Raw genomic sequence first — 13727 nt, forward strand, 5'->3', positions numbered from 1 at the left:
ATAAATCCACAACGTGACAATTTCTCTTGTGGGTACATTGAGTTTTCTGTGCAGATTTTCCCCATAGACTTGCATTAGATGCGGTAAATCCACAGGTAAAACACGTTTTTAGTGAACGGAACGCATCAAAAACGCATATAACCCACACCTAAGTCTATCAATAAAGTTTTGTGAAAGCATCAAAAAACAAAGCAGCTTTATTTAAAACATGACAAATCAAACAGATGAAAAGCGCAGCGTCAAACACGCAATAAAAGCTCATCTCCTAATTTACATAATAAGAGCAAAAATTCTGTAACATCAAAAACTCACCGAAAGCTCATGGTGGGAGCGTCGCCCGACGGGGACATGTTCTATGGGGCTGGTCACATGTCCGTGTTTTTTTGTGGATCGAGTGGTCTGCCCAGAATCCCAGCAATAAGACCATTTTTGATACAAGACACAGATCAACAAGACAAATTGAAGTCTGTGGGTGAAAATCACAGGCCGCTCCCGATGGCGTCAGTGCGATGAACATTGTGATAGACACGAGAAGCTGTGAAAATCACTAATTATCCACTGATGGTAAAAACAGACACTGACCAAACATTGATCAAAACCACTGATGGACGACGGGCCGAGTTTTCACTGACGTCTGAATGAGGTCCAAGAATGAGTCCATCATCAACCAAATCCAGCGGTCGCTCGTCTGCCGGACTCCAATTGTGTATTTGACCCTGACAGGACGACGTGGAGACGAATTTTACTCCATTCCACGAAAAACAATTTTCAGAAGTTTTTTTTTTTTAAAGGCTATGTGCGCACTAGAAAGTGCCTTTTTCTTAAGAAAAACCTGGACCCTCTTAAAGAATCCCGCACCCGTGGTAAAAAAAAACGCGCAGAAACTGCAACAAAATCCGCATGCGGTATTACCGCGGATTTACTGCAAGTTGGTCCCCGCAGATTTTTACCATTATCTATGGCAAAAACTGCAGGTACCTGCGGAAAAGAAGTGACATGCTCATTAATTCCGCAGCGGAAAATCTGCAGATAAATCCGCAGGTATAAAAAAACGCAGTGTCCGCACAGCATTTTTTAAAACCCATAGGATTTGCTGGGGAATGACTGCAGAAATGTTAGACACATTTTCTGCAGCAAAATCTGCGGTAAATCTGCAGCGTGCGCACATGACCTAAACTAGAGTTCTCCGGGTTTCTGCTCCTTGCTTGATCTGATGGTGGAGTCTCTTTAATATGAACAGGTGGAGTCACTACAACTCCTGATCCTGCACCAGATCCTCATGGCTGATTGCTAAGTACTTTCTTCTAATCAGCAGCACAACCATGCAGCTGTAAGGATTATATCTTCTACACAAACTCCATCCTTTCTATGGAAAGAAACTTCTAGCCTTCAGTTCCTGCTCTTTCACTCTACAATGGCGTCTGCTGAGCTGAGGGACGAGCTGACCTGCTCCATCTGCCTGAGCCTCTATACAGACCCCGTATCCCTGAGATGTGGACACTTCTTCTGCCGCTCGTGTATTGTGAGTGCGCTGGATGCACAGGAGGCGGCTGGAGTGTATTCCTGCCCTGACTGCAGAATAGAATATCCGGAGCGTCCGACCCTGGAGAAGAACCGGAAGCTGGAGAACATAGTGGAGCGTTTCTCATCTACTCGACCTTATGCAGAGGACACTGGAATCTTCTGTGCTTACTGTACAAAGTCCCCTGTGCCGGCTGTGAGATCCTGTCTGCAGTGTGAGACTACTTTCTGTGATGACCACCTGACTGTCCACAACAAGACATTAGATCATAAATTAATAGAGCCCACTTTCTCTTTCGGAAACAAAAAATGTTCCCTCCACCAGAAGGTTCTGGAGTATTACTGCCCTCAGGATGTGGCTTGTCTGTGTATGTCTTGCTGTCTGGTTGGCGAACACCGAGGACATCAGGTGGAGCTTCTAGATGAGGCTTCTGAGAAGAAGAAGGAGAACCTGAAGAAATATCTGGATGAACTAAACCCACAAAAAGCAGAAATTCAGATAAGAGTCCCAAACCTGCAGGATGATGTGAAGAATATCCAGGAGAAAGCATCCAATAAGAGGAAGAACGTCAGTAAGATATTTATGGACATTAGGAAGCAACTGGAAATGGCAGAAAAGAAAGTGCTGAGTGAGGTCTCCAGACAGGAGGAGAAGATTGTGTCCCAGATATCTCATCAGATCCAGAAGCTGGAAATACAGGAGAACAAGCTGTCCAGGAAGATGCGTCACGTGGAGGAGATGTGTGGTGTCACCGACCCAATAAGGCTCTTACAAGAAAGTGACATTACAGTGTGTAGTCATGGAGGTGAGGAGGACACAGGGGGAGATGGTGGAGAGGTCAGTTCTGAGGAGGATCTGGATGAGGGTCTGATCTCACTGACATTACACCGATCTATGAGGGATATTGTCACCAATGTAACATCAGAGCTCGGGGTCCATGTCCCAGACATATTGCTGGATGTGGACACTGCTGAGGAATATGTGAAGATATCAGAAGATCTGAAAACAGCAACAGATTCAGAAGAAAAACAGAACAGACCAGAGTCATCAAGATTTGTGACTTACCCTCAGGTGTTAAGCAGATGTGGCCTCTCCTCAGGACGACATTACTGGGAGGTGGAGTGGGACCAGATAGGAAAATGTGGTGTTGGGTTATCTTATCTCAATATAGAGAAGGAAGGAGATCAGTCTGGTATTGCTTATAATGATAAATCTTGGTGTTTGGTTTTGTATGATGGAGAATGTAAAGTATGTCACAACTCAGACGAATTACCCCTCAGTGTAAAGCCAACATGTCCAACACTTGGTCTCTTCTTAGACTATGAGGCCGGGCGTCTGTCCTTCTATGAGCTGTGTGACCCCATCAGACACTTACACACCTTCACCGCCTCCTTCACTGAACCCCTACATGTTGTCTTCTATGTATTTGATGGAGCCTCTGTTACAATAAGAAGCTGAGGCCGATGTCCTCCACGTCACAGTATAATGTAGCCGGACCCTCCAATAATACGATGTATATGGGGGAATTCATGGAAGATTTATTGGATTATTTTGTTTCCATGAATATTATATGAAGAATCAATGATGTCGAATAAGAATATTAATGGGGGAATTGGCTAATCAGTAAAGGGTTAATCCTATCTGATAAAGTGCTGGGATATGTCATCACGCTCTAACTCTCGGGACCCCAACGATCCTGACTATAAAGGGGCTGCAGTGTTAGTTCAGTCTCCTGCACATTAGTCCAGACTCCCCTGCAGTGTGACCGCAGTGGATGGGGGCACATCAGGGGGTCCGGAGGCCGCTGTGCAGGGTAAACAGGGAAGGGGGACACCGCAGTAAATCAGCTTTGTGGCCCCTTCATTCTCAGGCTCTGTGGGGTCCGCACTAATCATAAAGTGATGACCTATTGAAGTTAGATGTGCTCTCCCCGATATCTGCGGCAGCTTCAGAGAATCCGGGTGACGTGGGATCAGTTTGTTATTATTGATCACAGAGAGCACCCGGACTGTGTGGGATGATGGGAGTTGTAGTCTTTGTAGTGTATTATCCGAACTCGCATGCAATATAATAAAGGTCTACTTTTCTGTAACTGATTTATCTCCATATTTCCCACCAAAAACATCTTTACATTTATATGAGGACTTGTGATAAATAATCAGGGGGACGACTGCTGGGCCCCCACTAACCCTGAGAGTGGGGGTCTTGTGTGCGATTAGCCGCTTCTGTTTCTCTTTCCGTTGACCCCACAGAGTCGTATACACAGAGGGCTCGTATGTACAGAGATATTTCCCCATAGATGAAATGCATGTCACAGCCTGACTACACACCGGTAACCTTGGGGACCACTTGCTGTTTACTTCTTATATAACATTGATTTTGCACTCTGGTGATTTTTCTCAATTCGGGTACGTTCATGACACGCCCACAAGAGTCGTGGGGCACTCGGAACCGGGCCGGTTCTGTCGGGAGGTCACAGCGAAGGGGCCCGACTCCGTGACAATGGCAGTGTCGTTAAAAGGGGGGAATTATTTACAGGGGATAATGAGTTTGTGACGCCACCCGTGGTATGCGGCCAGATATGGGCCGCCGCTGCCATTCAGTTCCCCTGGGATCCGTGGTGATGCAGCAGAGGTGGTTAGGCTCTCCACGGGTAGAGCTTAACCCCAGGTCAACCATTATAGACTATGATATTAAGAATTAACGTTGGGGTGCGGGTCCGAAGACACAGTCAATAACTGGAGACAGTGGGGTGCAATCACAAGTTCTTTATTCATAGTTGTCAGTTCCAGATTATCACTGCCGATAAAATGCTGCCCTTGGAGTGCTGAGTTCTGTTGTGATGGGATCCAGCCGGTCCCTGGATAGTTCTGAGGCACAACCCGGTGCACCCTTCTGTATTCCTTCCCTGGTCGTCTTCCTGCACTTGCTTCTCCCACCTACCCCGCGCCTCACACACAGTACCCTGAGCTGAGCTGGTGTTCGTGCACCCTTCTTTGGGGTGGCTTCTCTGCCCTGTCCCGTTGGCCCTATGTGGTCACCTTTCAGCGGATTCGTGTGTGGTAGCGACTTTGGCACATAAAAGATGCTTCAGCCTCCGGGTTGCTAGCTGAGCCTGGTTGTTCTCCACTAGGGCAAAGTCCCACCACATCGGTATGCCGGCTGTGGATGTAAGCCCCCGAGTGGATCTCTCACTTCCCGTGGCTCTAAGACTCCTTCTTGTTCTCCCTCCTTGTCCTTGGATGGAACAAGCTGCTCCAGCTCCAGTCCCCAGGACCTCTCTCCTCCACATCGTCTTCATTCTGCTCCCGTCCTAAGAGTGTCCACTTTCCAACAAAACGAGACTGTCCTTCTCCCTGTTATTACTTGTTCCATCCCCCTATCTAACTCCTCCTCCAGACTGGCTCTGGGACTGTGCTATCCCTCAGGAGCAACTCGCCTTAACCACGGCCTAATGGAGTGTAGCTATTTAAAGTGTGTGGTGTGTGTGCAACGGCCTGGGGCCGCCTCCTTACCCGGGAATGGGATACCACACCTCTGCCGGAGGTGCAGTACCTCTGTGGAGACTGAACAATGCCACATTCACACCACTTCATTTTCAGGCAGATTTGGGGTGGGCTCACTGTGAGACACAGACAGTAGGGGGCTCCTTTGTCAGAACAGTATATGGGGCTCTTGACGTCCAATAGCTCATTAAAATGCACAATCCCACCTGCTTTGGAGCTGAATGTGGCCCCCTGACCTATTGGGCCCTTGCATAGCTGCACACTTTGCATCAATGGTATGTCTGCCTCTGGCTGAAGCCCCATTTCAGGAGCAGAATGGTGGTCGGCCATTTTGTAGCTGTATAGCCCGTTTAACACAAGCTTTATGATCAGTAACAGAAATGATCTCTGAGGAGAACAATTGTGTAGGACGGAGAGCGGCGGCCATATTACAGGGATTTGATAATTCTGTTTCAATAATAACTTTATGTAAAAGTGCTAAAGACCCAGTAACCGAGGAATGTAGCGCGGGCGGCCATGTTACATCTCCTCATTGAGGTGAACTCACCTGGATGATTAAAAACGTAAAGTACTTAGCGTTTTTTCTGTACGAGCTCTATTTTTTGTTGTATATATTGGGGGGTCCCCTTCAGGGCTCAGCAGTATTATCTACACGTCCTTCCCACACAAGGCTTTAATGGCGAGCTAGGCCCGGTTTTCTTTCACTTTCCCATTCACATGTGGCTGGTTTGGCACATGGGGAGGTAGGAGATAAGTGATCAGGTCTGTCCGTATTTCGGGACACCTTGATGTGGTTAGGCGGCTTTTGATACCTCACATTATTAACGCTTACATGAATAGTGGAGTTGATATATTTATTACTCACAGTGTGCGGATGTATTGTGTATGTATGTCACGGGCGGAGGAGGGGACGCTGCGCTCTCCCACTGCTCGGGTCCGGCTGCTGCGGCTGCTGCTTGGTGGTGGCTCGAGCGGTGGGCCGGATCCCGGGGAATCGAGCGGCGTTCCTCGCCCGTGAGTGAAAAAGGGGGGATGTTTGTGGTTTAGGCGTATGATATTGTCCGTGACGCCACCCACGGTTGTGGTGAGATTGGTGACACCACCGCTGCTCTGGACGGGGATCCCGGGAGCGATGACAGGGAGCAGCCTGGATGTTAGTTCTCCCCTCCGTGGGTAGGGGGTTGGTTGTCCCGGGGCCCGGTGAGGAGGGTTGGGATGGATGGCAGGCGGGCTACGGGGCCTGGCGAGGTGCAGGGTCGCGGGGGCAGCGCTGTGCCGCACGGCACGGTGGTACTCACTCAGCCAATGATTTACACAGAGTCTCTGGTCAAACAAACGGCTGGATGGACGGGTCCCACAGGCGGCTGCGGTGTTTTTCCCCTGACCCAGTTTAGTAGTGCAAGTCCTTTCCTGCCCCTTCGTGTACGCTCCTCCTGCGCTCCGGTTTCCAGCTGGCTCCCCGGTTCAGTACCGGTGGGCCACCGCCCAACCCCGGCTACCTACGGTTCCACCAAGACTGTCTTCCCGGCTCCTGCAGACGGCCGTCTGCCCCACTGGCTACACGAGGGACCTAGGCTCCAACCTAGGCCCCAGTCTGCGTCTGCCTCTCTGCAGACCTCCTCTCTCTTCCTCTGCCTGAACTTGTCTGAGCTGGTTTTTGCCTCAGGCCAGCTAAACGCCTCGGTGGGCGTGCCTATCTGCCTGACTCCGCCCACCTGGTGTGTCTGTCTGAACCCGAGGAAGAAATCAGGTCTCACTGGGGATGACTGCTGTGAACTGCTGGGGGTGGGGGTGTGTGTTGTTATCTGTGTCCCCTGGCTTGTCCAGGGCGCCACATGTATATAGATAAACTGTGTAATCTGAGAGCAAAAGAAAGGTCACTAACCCAGTTATCCCCCTCACGCTGACCCGCTTATCCCCCCTTACACTGACCCGCTTATCCCCCCTTACACTGACCCGCTTATCCCCCCTTACACTGACCCGCTTATCCCCCCTTACACTGACCCGCTTATCCCCCCTTACACTGACCCACTTATCCCCCCTTACACTGACCCACTTATCCCCCCTTACACTGACCCGCTTATCCCCCTCACACTGACCCGCTTATCCCCCTCACACTGACCCGCTAATCCCGCTCACACTGACACAGTTGTTCCACTCACGACTCGAATGCATATATACACATACAGGGGATATAGATATCACAGAAAACGCATTAAGGCTATGTTCACACTAGAAAAATGATTTTTCTTAAGAAATTTCTTAAGAAATTTCTTAAGAGTGCACCTGTGTTAAAAAACGCACCAAAAACGCACCTGCGTTTTTGCCGCGTTTTCGGTGCGTTTTAGGTCCGTTTTAGGTCCGTTTTAGGTCCGTTTTTGGTGCGTTTTTACCGCTGGTTGCTCCCTGCGTTATTGTGCCAATTATCTATGGCAAAAAACGCAGTTAGCTGCAGAAAAGAAGTGACATGCTCATTCTTTTTCTTAAGAAAATCTACTGAAAGAATTTTCTTAAGAAAAAAACGCAGTGTGTGCACAGCTAATTTTTTTTGCCATAGGTTTTGCTGGGGAATGTCTGCAGAAAGGTTACAAGAATTTCTCAAGAAATTTCTGCAGCAAAAACGGACCAAAAACGGACCAAAAACGCAGGTAAAAAACGCAGTGTGTGAACACAGCCTAACACTGCTGCAAGGTGTGAATATCAGGAAACAGTATTACTGGCGTTATTCCTGGCATCTATGTGCTGGAAATATATAACTCAGCAGATTGTAACCACATATACCGTGTTTCCCTGAACATAAGACACTGTTTTATTTATTTTTATTTTTTTTGCCCTGAAAAATGCGCTTCGGGGTAGGGCTTATCCACACAAACAATGCAGACCCCCGCCCCCCCAGGAGAATCGTACTTACCAGACCCCGGATGTCTGCGTCGCTCCCAGGTCCTCCTGTGATCCTCGGTGGGTGCTCTCAGCAGATATGCTGCACGTGGACTTCCCATGCTTCTTTCCAACACTCACACACATCAGATCACACACACTCATACTCATATATCAGATCACACACACACACTCACCACATCTGGTGATATTGCTTCTGGATGGCGGAGAATCCTCGGAAGCTGTGCAGTGGAGCGCGAGGACCGGCGGTGGAACGCATCAATGCCATTAATCATACACAGGACTGCCGTCTTTAGCCCATATATCACTGAGTTGGGGCCTCTCCTGCAGCAGTTTGCTGCTGATCATGGGCCCCAACAATCTCATATTGAGATAATTCATCAATTTTTATGTTCACTTAATCTATGGGGCGTGTGTCTCCAGAAGCTCAAGCTGGACACAACGTATAGGGCACAGTGATGGCAGATTGGCAATTTTCATTCATCAACATCCACTGTAAACTATTTTTTGGAAGACACCAGTGGGGTCAAAATCGTCACTAAACCCCGAGATGACTTTCCTGTGTAAGTTGCAAATTTGGGCCATGTTTGAGGGATTTGTTGCTTTAGCAGCTTAGGAGCTCTGCACGGGGCGCCCAGATATTACTCCAGGAAACTCTGCCCTAAAAGTCAAATATTGCTCCTTCTGAGCCGAGTGCCCAAACAGAAGTGTGTGACCACATGTGGGGTATTGCTGTACTCGGGAGAAATAGAGTAATAATCGATGGGGTACTTTTTTATTATGCAGCCATAGTAAGGATGAAGCTGTTAGATATAAATCCACTTATTATTACTGCACGAAATATTTTTTATCCCAAACAACTAAATGGTGACGAAATTGATGAAATATTGGTGGCTAAAAATACTCATTGCACCCCTAGAACAATTCCCTATGGGGTGCAGTTTCCTATATTGGGTCATTGGAGGGTTTTCTGCTGTCCTGGCACTTCGGGGGTTATGATAGTGGCGACCACAAACTATTACTGCCAATTTGGGCTCCAACAGCCAAAGAGCGACTCTTCCCTTTCGAGCCCCTTCGTCTGCACAAACAGCAATTTCCAAACACATATTGAGAATTGCCTCTTCGGGGGAAATCGCTTTATAAATGTCGGGGTCCATTTCCTACAACCCGCACAACACATGGATCAGATTATTCACAGTGATCGGTAAATAGTGTAAATAAAAAAAAATGGCCTGATTGATTTTTTTACCATTATTATGTTTTTGCTGCATTTGTTATTGTTTTTGCCCTTTATTTGTTGCATTTTTGGTGCAGATTTTTAATACGTTTTTATATAACAGAAAAGTTTTCATTCCACGTTTAACCCCTTCCCGACATATGAAGTACAGTTGCGTCACATGTCCTGTCCCTGACCTCTTAGCCCACATCTTTCCTGACAGATGATGCGAAATTGTTCAGCCATCATCTGCCTCAAACATCCGGAAGTGGTGCAGCGCTCCGCCCGCGACTGTTAACATGTTCAATGCTGCTTAAAATTCCATGTGCCCATGACGTGATGATCAGAATGACCATGTTAAATTCCACACTTGCATGACCTGATAGTAGGAGGATCGCAGATTCAAATCCCCTAAGGGACAAACAAAAAGTTCAAGTCACTCCCCCCTTTTGCCCCATTAAAAAAGGGAAGAAACACAGATGTATTTTTAAGTGCAGAATCAAAGTTTTCTTGTAGTTTGGAAAAAAAACAAAAACTTGTAAAAACCCCACTTCACAAATGCACCAAAAATACAACAAAAGGAGAGGAAATGGCTTAAAAAAATGTGCAGTAACACAATTGTGCAAAAACACAATAATCAGAGAAGATTGTTATTGTGTAGTTGTGTCGTTTGGTGCGGAAACTTGCAGATAAAAAGAAAAAACGCAGCATTTACACTTCATGTGAACACGACTGTACAGCAATGTTTGGTAAAATGACAAAAAAACTACAGCTCGTCTCACAGGAAAGCGAAACCTCATATAGTGAAGATTACACAAAAATAAAAAAGTTCTGGCTGCTACAACTAGGAATGTATGAACAAAAAATAAATCCACAGATCCCAACTGACCGGGATACAGCGGAGAGTTCCCGATTTGGGTCTTTGCACTGCAGTCCTGGATTTTGGTCTACACCCTGAAGTCCTGGATTTGGATCTGCGCCCTGCAGTCCTGGATTTGGGTCTACGCCCTGCAGTCTTGGATTTGGGTCTACGCCCTGCAGTCTTGGATTTGGGTCTACGCCCTGCAGTCTTGGATTTGGGTCTACGCCCTGCAGTCTTGGATTTGGGTCTACGCCCTGCAGTCTTGGATTTGGATCTGCGCCCTGTAGTCGTGGATTTAGATCTACGCCCTGCAGTCCTGGATTTGGGTATACGCTCTGCAGTCCTGGATTTGAGTCTACGCCCTGCAGTCTTTGATTTGGGTCTACGCCCTACAGTCCTGGATTTGGGTGTACACCCTGCAGTCCTGGATTTGAGTCTACGCCCTGCAGTCCTGGATTTGAGTCTACACCCTACAGTCCTGGATTTGAGTCTACGTCCTGCAGTCCTGAATTTGGGTCTACGCTCTGCATTCCTGGATTTGGGTCTGTGCCCTGCAGCCCTGGATTTTGGTCTATGCCTTGCAGTCTTTGATTTGGGTCTACGTCCTGCAGTCTTGGATTTGGGTCTACGCTCTGCATTCCTGGATTTGGGTCTACGCTCTGCAGTCCTGGATTTGGGTCTACACCCTACAGTCCTGGATTTAGGTCTACGCCCTGCAGTCTTGGATTTGTGTCTACGCCCTGCTCTCTTGGATTTGTGTCTACGCCCTGCAGTCCTGGATTTGGGTCTACGCCCTGCAATCGAGGATTTAGATCTACGTCCTGTAGTCCTGGATTTGGGTCTACGCCCTACAGTCCTGGATTTGGGTCTACACCCTTCATTCTTGGATTTGGGTCTACACCCTACAGTCCTGGATTTGGGTCTACGCTCTGCAGTCCTGGATTTGGGTCTATGCTCTGCAGTCCTGGATTTGGGTCTACGCCCTGCAGTCCTGGATTTGAGTCTACATGCTGCAGTCTTGGATTTGGGTCTATGCCCTGCAGTCCTGGATTTGGGTCTACGCCCTACAGTCCTGGATTTGGGTCTACGCCCTGCAGTCTTGGATTTGATTTGAGTCTACGCCCTGCAGTCCTGGATTTGGGTCTACGCCCTGCAGTCTTGGATTTGGGTCTACGCCCTGCAGTCTTGGATTTGGGCCTACGCTCTGCAATCCTGGATTTGGGTCTACGCTCTGCAGTCTTGGATTTGAGTCTGCGCCCTGCAGTCCTGGATTTGGGTCTACGCCCTGCAGTCCTGGATTTGGGTCTACGCCCTGCAGTACTGGATTTAGGTCTACACCCTGCAGTCTGCTGAATGTGTGACGCCCTGGGCAAGCCAGGGGTCACAGGTCACACCACCACCACACCCTACACCCCAGTTAGGAACACCAAAGCTAACCCAAAATCCTTGTTGCCTTCCTCCAGGGGCTGATGTTCACACCAGGGGGTGGGCCAGGCGGTTGGCTCCGCCCACCGAGGAGTTCACAGCCCTGGAGGCGGGAAGAACCAGGCAGTTTAGCTCAGGCAGAGCTTGAGTGAGGAAGTAAGATAGAGTAAGGAAGTTAAAGTAGAAGGAAGTGAAGTGGTAGTGGAGCAAAGGAGAGGAGCTTGTAAGAGGAGTAAAAGAAATAACAAGAAACAGTTAAGCAAGCCTGAAGTTAGTCCGGGTGTGTGCCCCGGACTGTGACAGCAAGGTCAGCAGACGGCGGTGATAGTCTTCAGGGGGACTGCTCGGAGGTTGCTGGAAGGACCGCGGACGGGTAGTGGCCCGGCGGTCTGGAGCAGTATACAAAGAACAGTCAGCACCAGGGCAGGGGCCTTTCGGATCCTGGCAAGGCTAGGAGTCGCCATAATTTGCCAAATCCGTCAGTGAAGGGGACGTCTGTCTCCTAACAAACAAGTCCCGATTGAAGGCAACAGTCCGACCATTGAGGGTAGACACTGCCACCGCCAAGGCACCAGTTTCCCAGGGCCAGCACCTGCGGGCAAAGTAGGGCTCCTCCGGCCCATATCCAAGCCGGGGAGCGGGTTACCGGTGGGAACCCATCGCAACCACTATCATCATAGGTGCAGGACAGAGGGACCGTCACTGTCACCTACTGGGGAAAGCAAGTGCAGCCGTCCGTGGGAACCGTCTTTCCAGCCGTGTGTTTTACCGAGAACTGTGTCATCGTCTCAGGCTGAGTGAGTACCACAGTGCCGCCAGGCACAGCGCTGCCCCCTCGTCCCTGCGCCCACCAAGCCCTGCATCACCCACCTCATCACTGGGCCCCGGGATCACCAACCCCTACCCACGGAGGGGCAACACAACAACTGGCTGCTCCATACCATCCTTCCCGGGATCCCCATACAGAGCAGCGGTGGTGCTAACAAATCACCACAACCGTGGGTGGCGTCACGGACAATAAACAATCCCCACACCCAAACAACCCCTTTCACTCACGGGCGAGGAGCGCCGCTCGAGTCCCCGGGATCCGGCCCATCGCTCGAGCCACCGAGCAGCGGCAGCAGGCCGCAGTGCCAGCCGGACCCGAGCAGTAGGGAGAGCGTGGCGTCCCCTCCTCCGCCCGCGACAACTGTGTCCCACGGCCATCTCTACTCTGACATTTATCCATGGTTTTCACAGACTATAGCAGGTCCATGGGGCTATTCACATGTTCATGGCTTTTGCCAACCTAGCAGTCTGCCAAAAATCTGGCAATGTGTGCGTTTTTGATGCAAGATCAAAATTACTAATACAAGTCTATAGGTTTGTGAAAATCACATACAGCACACAGATAACGTCAGTGCATAATCCGTGTGCTGTATGTGATTAACATTGAAAGTATTGGCTAAGCTTTGTAAAAAAACACGAATAGCACACGGATGGAAAACACTGATTACTCCAGTACTGGTTTTACACAAGTTTTTTTTATCCGAATGTATGACAAGAGCTGAACATAAATGTAACTCATCAGCAAGGACAACTGTCGCGGGCGGGGAGGAGGGTGTCAGCACACCACGCTCACCCCCTTCTGCTCGGGTCCGGCGGCCGCTGCTCAGTGGTGGCTCGAGCTGTAGGCCGGATCCCGGGGGTTCTCGAGCGGCACTCCTCGCCCGTGAGTGAAAGGGGTTTGTTGGGTGTGGGGATGATTATTGTCCGTGACGCCACCCACGGTTGTGGTGATTTCACCACCGCTGCTCTATACGGGGCTCCCGGGGATGGTGATGCGGAGCAGCCAGGTGTTGTGTTGCCCCTCCGTGGGTAGGGGTTGGTGATCCCGGGGCCCGGTGATGGTGAGGGAGGTGCAGGGCCTGGTGGGCGCAGGGACGCGGGGGCAGCGCGGTGCCTTGCGGCATGGTGGTACTCACTCAGCCTGAGACGTGGACACAGTTTGTACGGTAAACCAAACGGCTGGATAGACGGTCCCACGGACGGCTGCACTTGCTCTCCCGATAGGTGACGGTGATGTCCCTCTTCCTTGCACCTTGGTGTACTTGATGGTTGCGATGGGTCCCCACCGGTAACCCGCTCCCCGGCTTCAAGCTGGACCGGGGGAGCTCTACTCTTTGCCCGCAGGCGCTGGCCCTAAGAAACTGGTGCCTTGGCGGTGGCGGTGTCTCTTCTATACTGGCTGGGCTGTTGCCTTCAATCGGGACTTGGTTGTTGGGGGATCTACGTCCCCTTCACTGACGGATTTGGCAA

General features: G+C 49.7%; 1 protein-coding gene across 1 annotated transcript; it reads left to right on the forward strand.

The window, feature by feature from the left end:
- Positions 1–1414: 1414 nt before the first annotated feature.
- Positions 1415–3059, forward strand: LOC142246499 (E3 ubiquitin-protein ligase TRIM39-like). The gene has a single exon (XM_075319562.1). The coding sequence runs from the start codon at positions 1415–1417 to the stop codon at positions 2978–2980; it is 1566 nt and encodes a 521-aa protein (XP_075175677.1). The 3' UTR covers positions 2981–3059.
- The last annotated feature ends 10668 nt before the right edge of the window (positions 3060–13727 follow it).

This window comes from Anomaloglossus baeobatrachus, chromosome 7 (genome assembly GCF_048569485.1).
Source record: "Anomaloglossus baeobatrachus isolate aAnoBae1 chromosome 7, aAnoBae1.hap1, whole genome shotgun sequence".
NCBI classification, from domain to species: Eukaryota; Metazoa; Chordata; class Amphibia; order Anura; family Aromobatidae; genus Anomaloglossus; species Anomaloglossus baeobatrachus.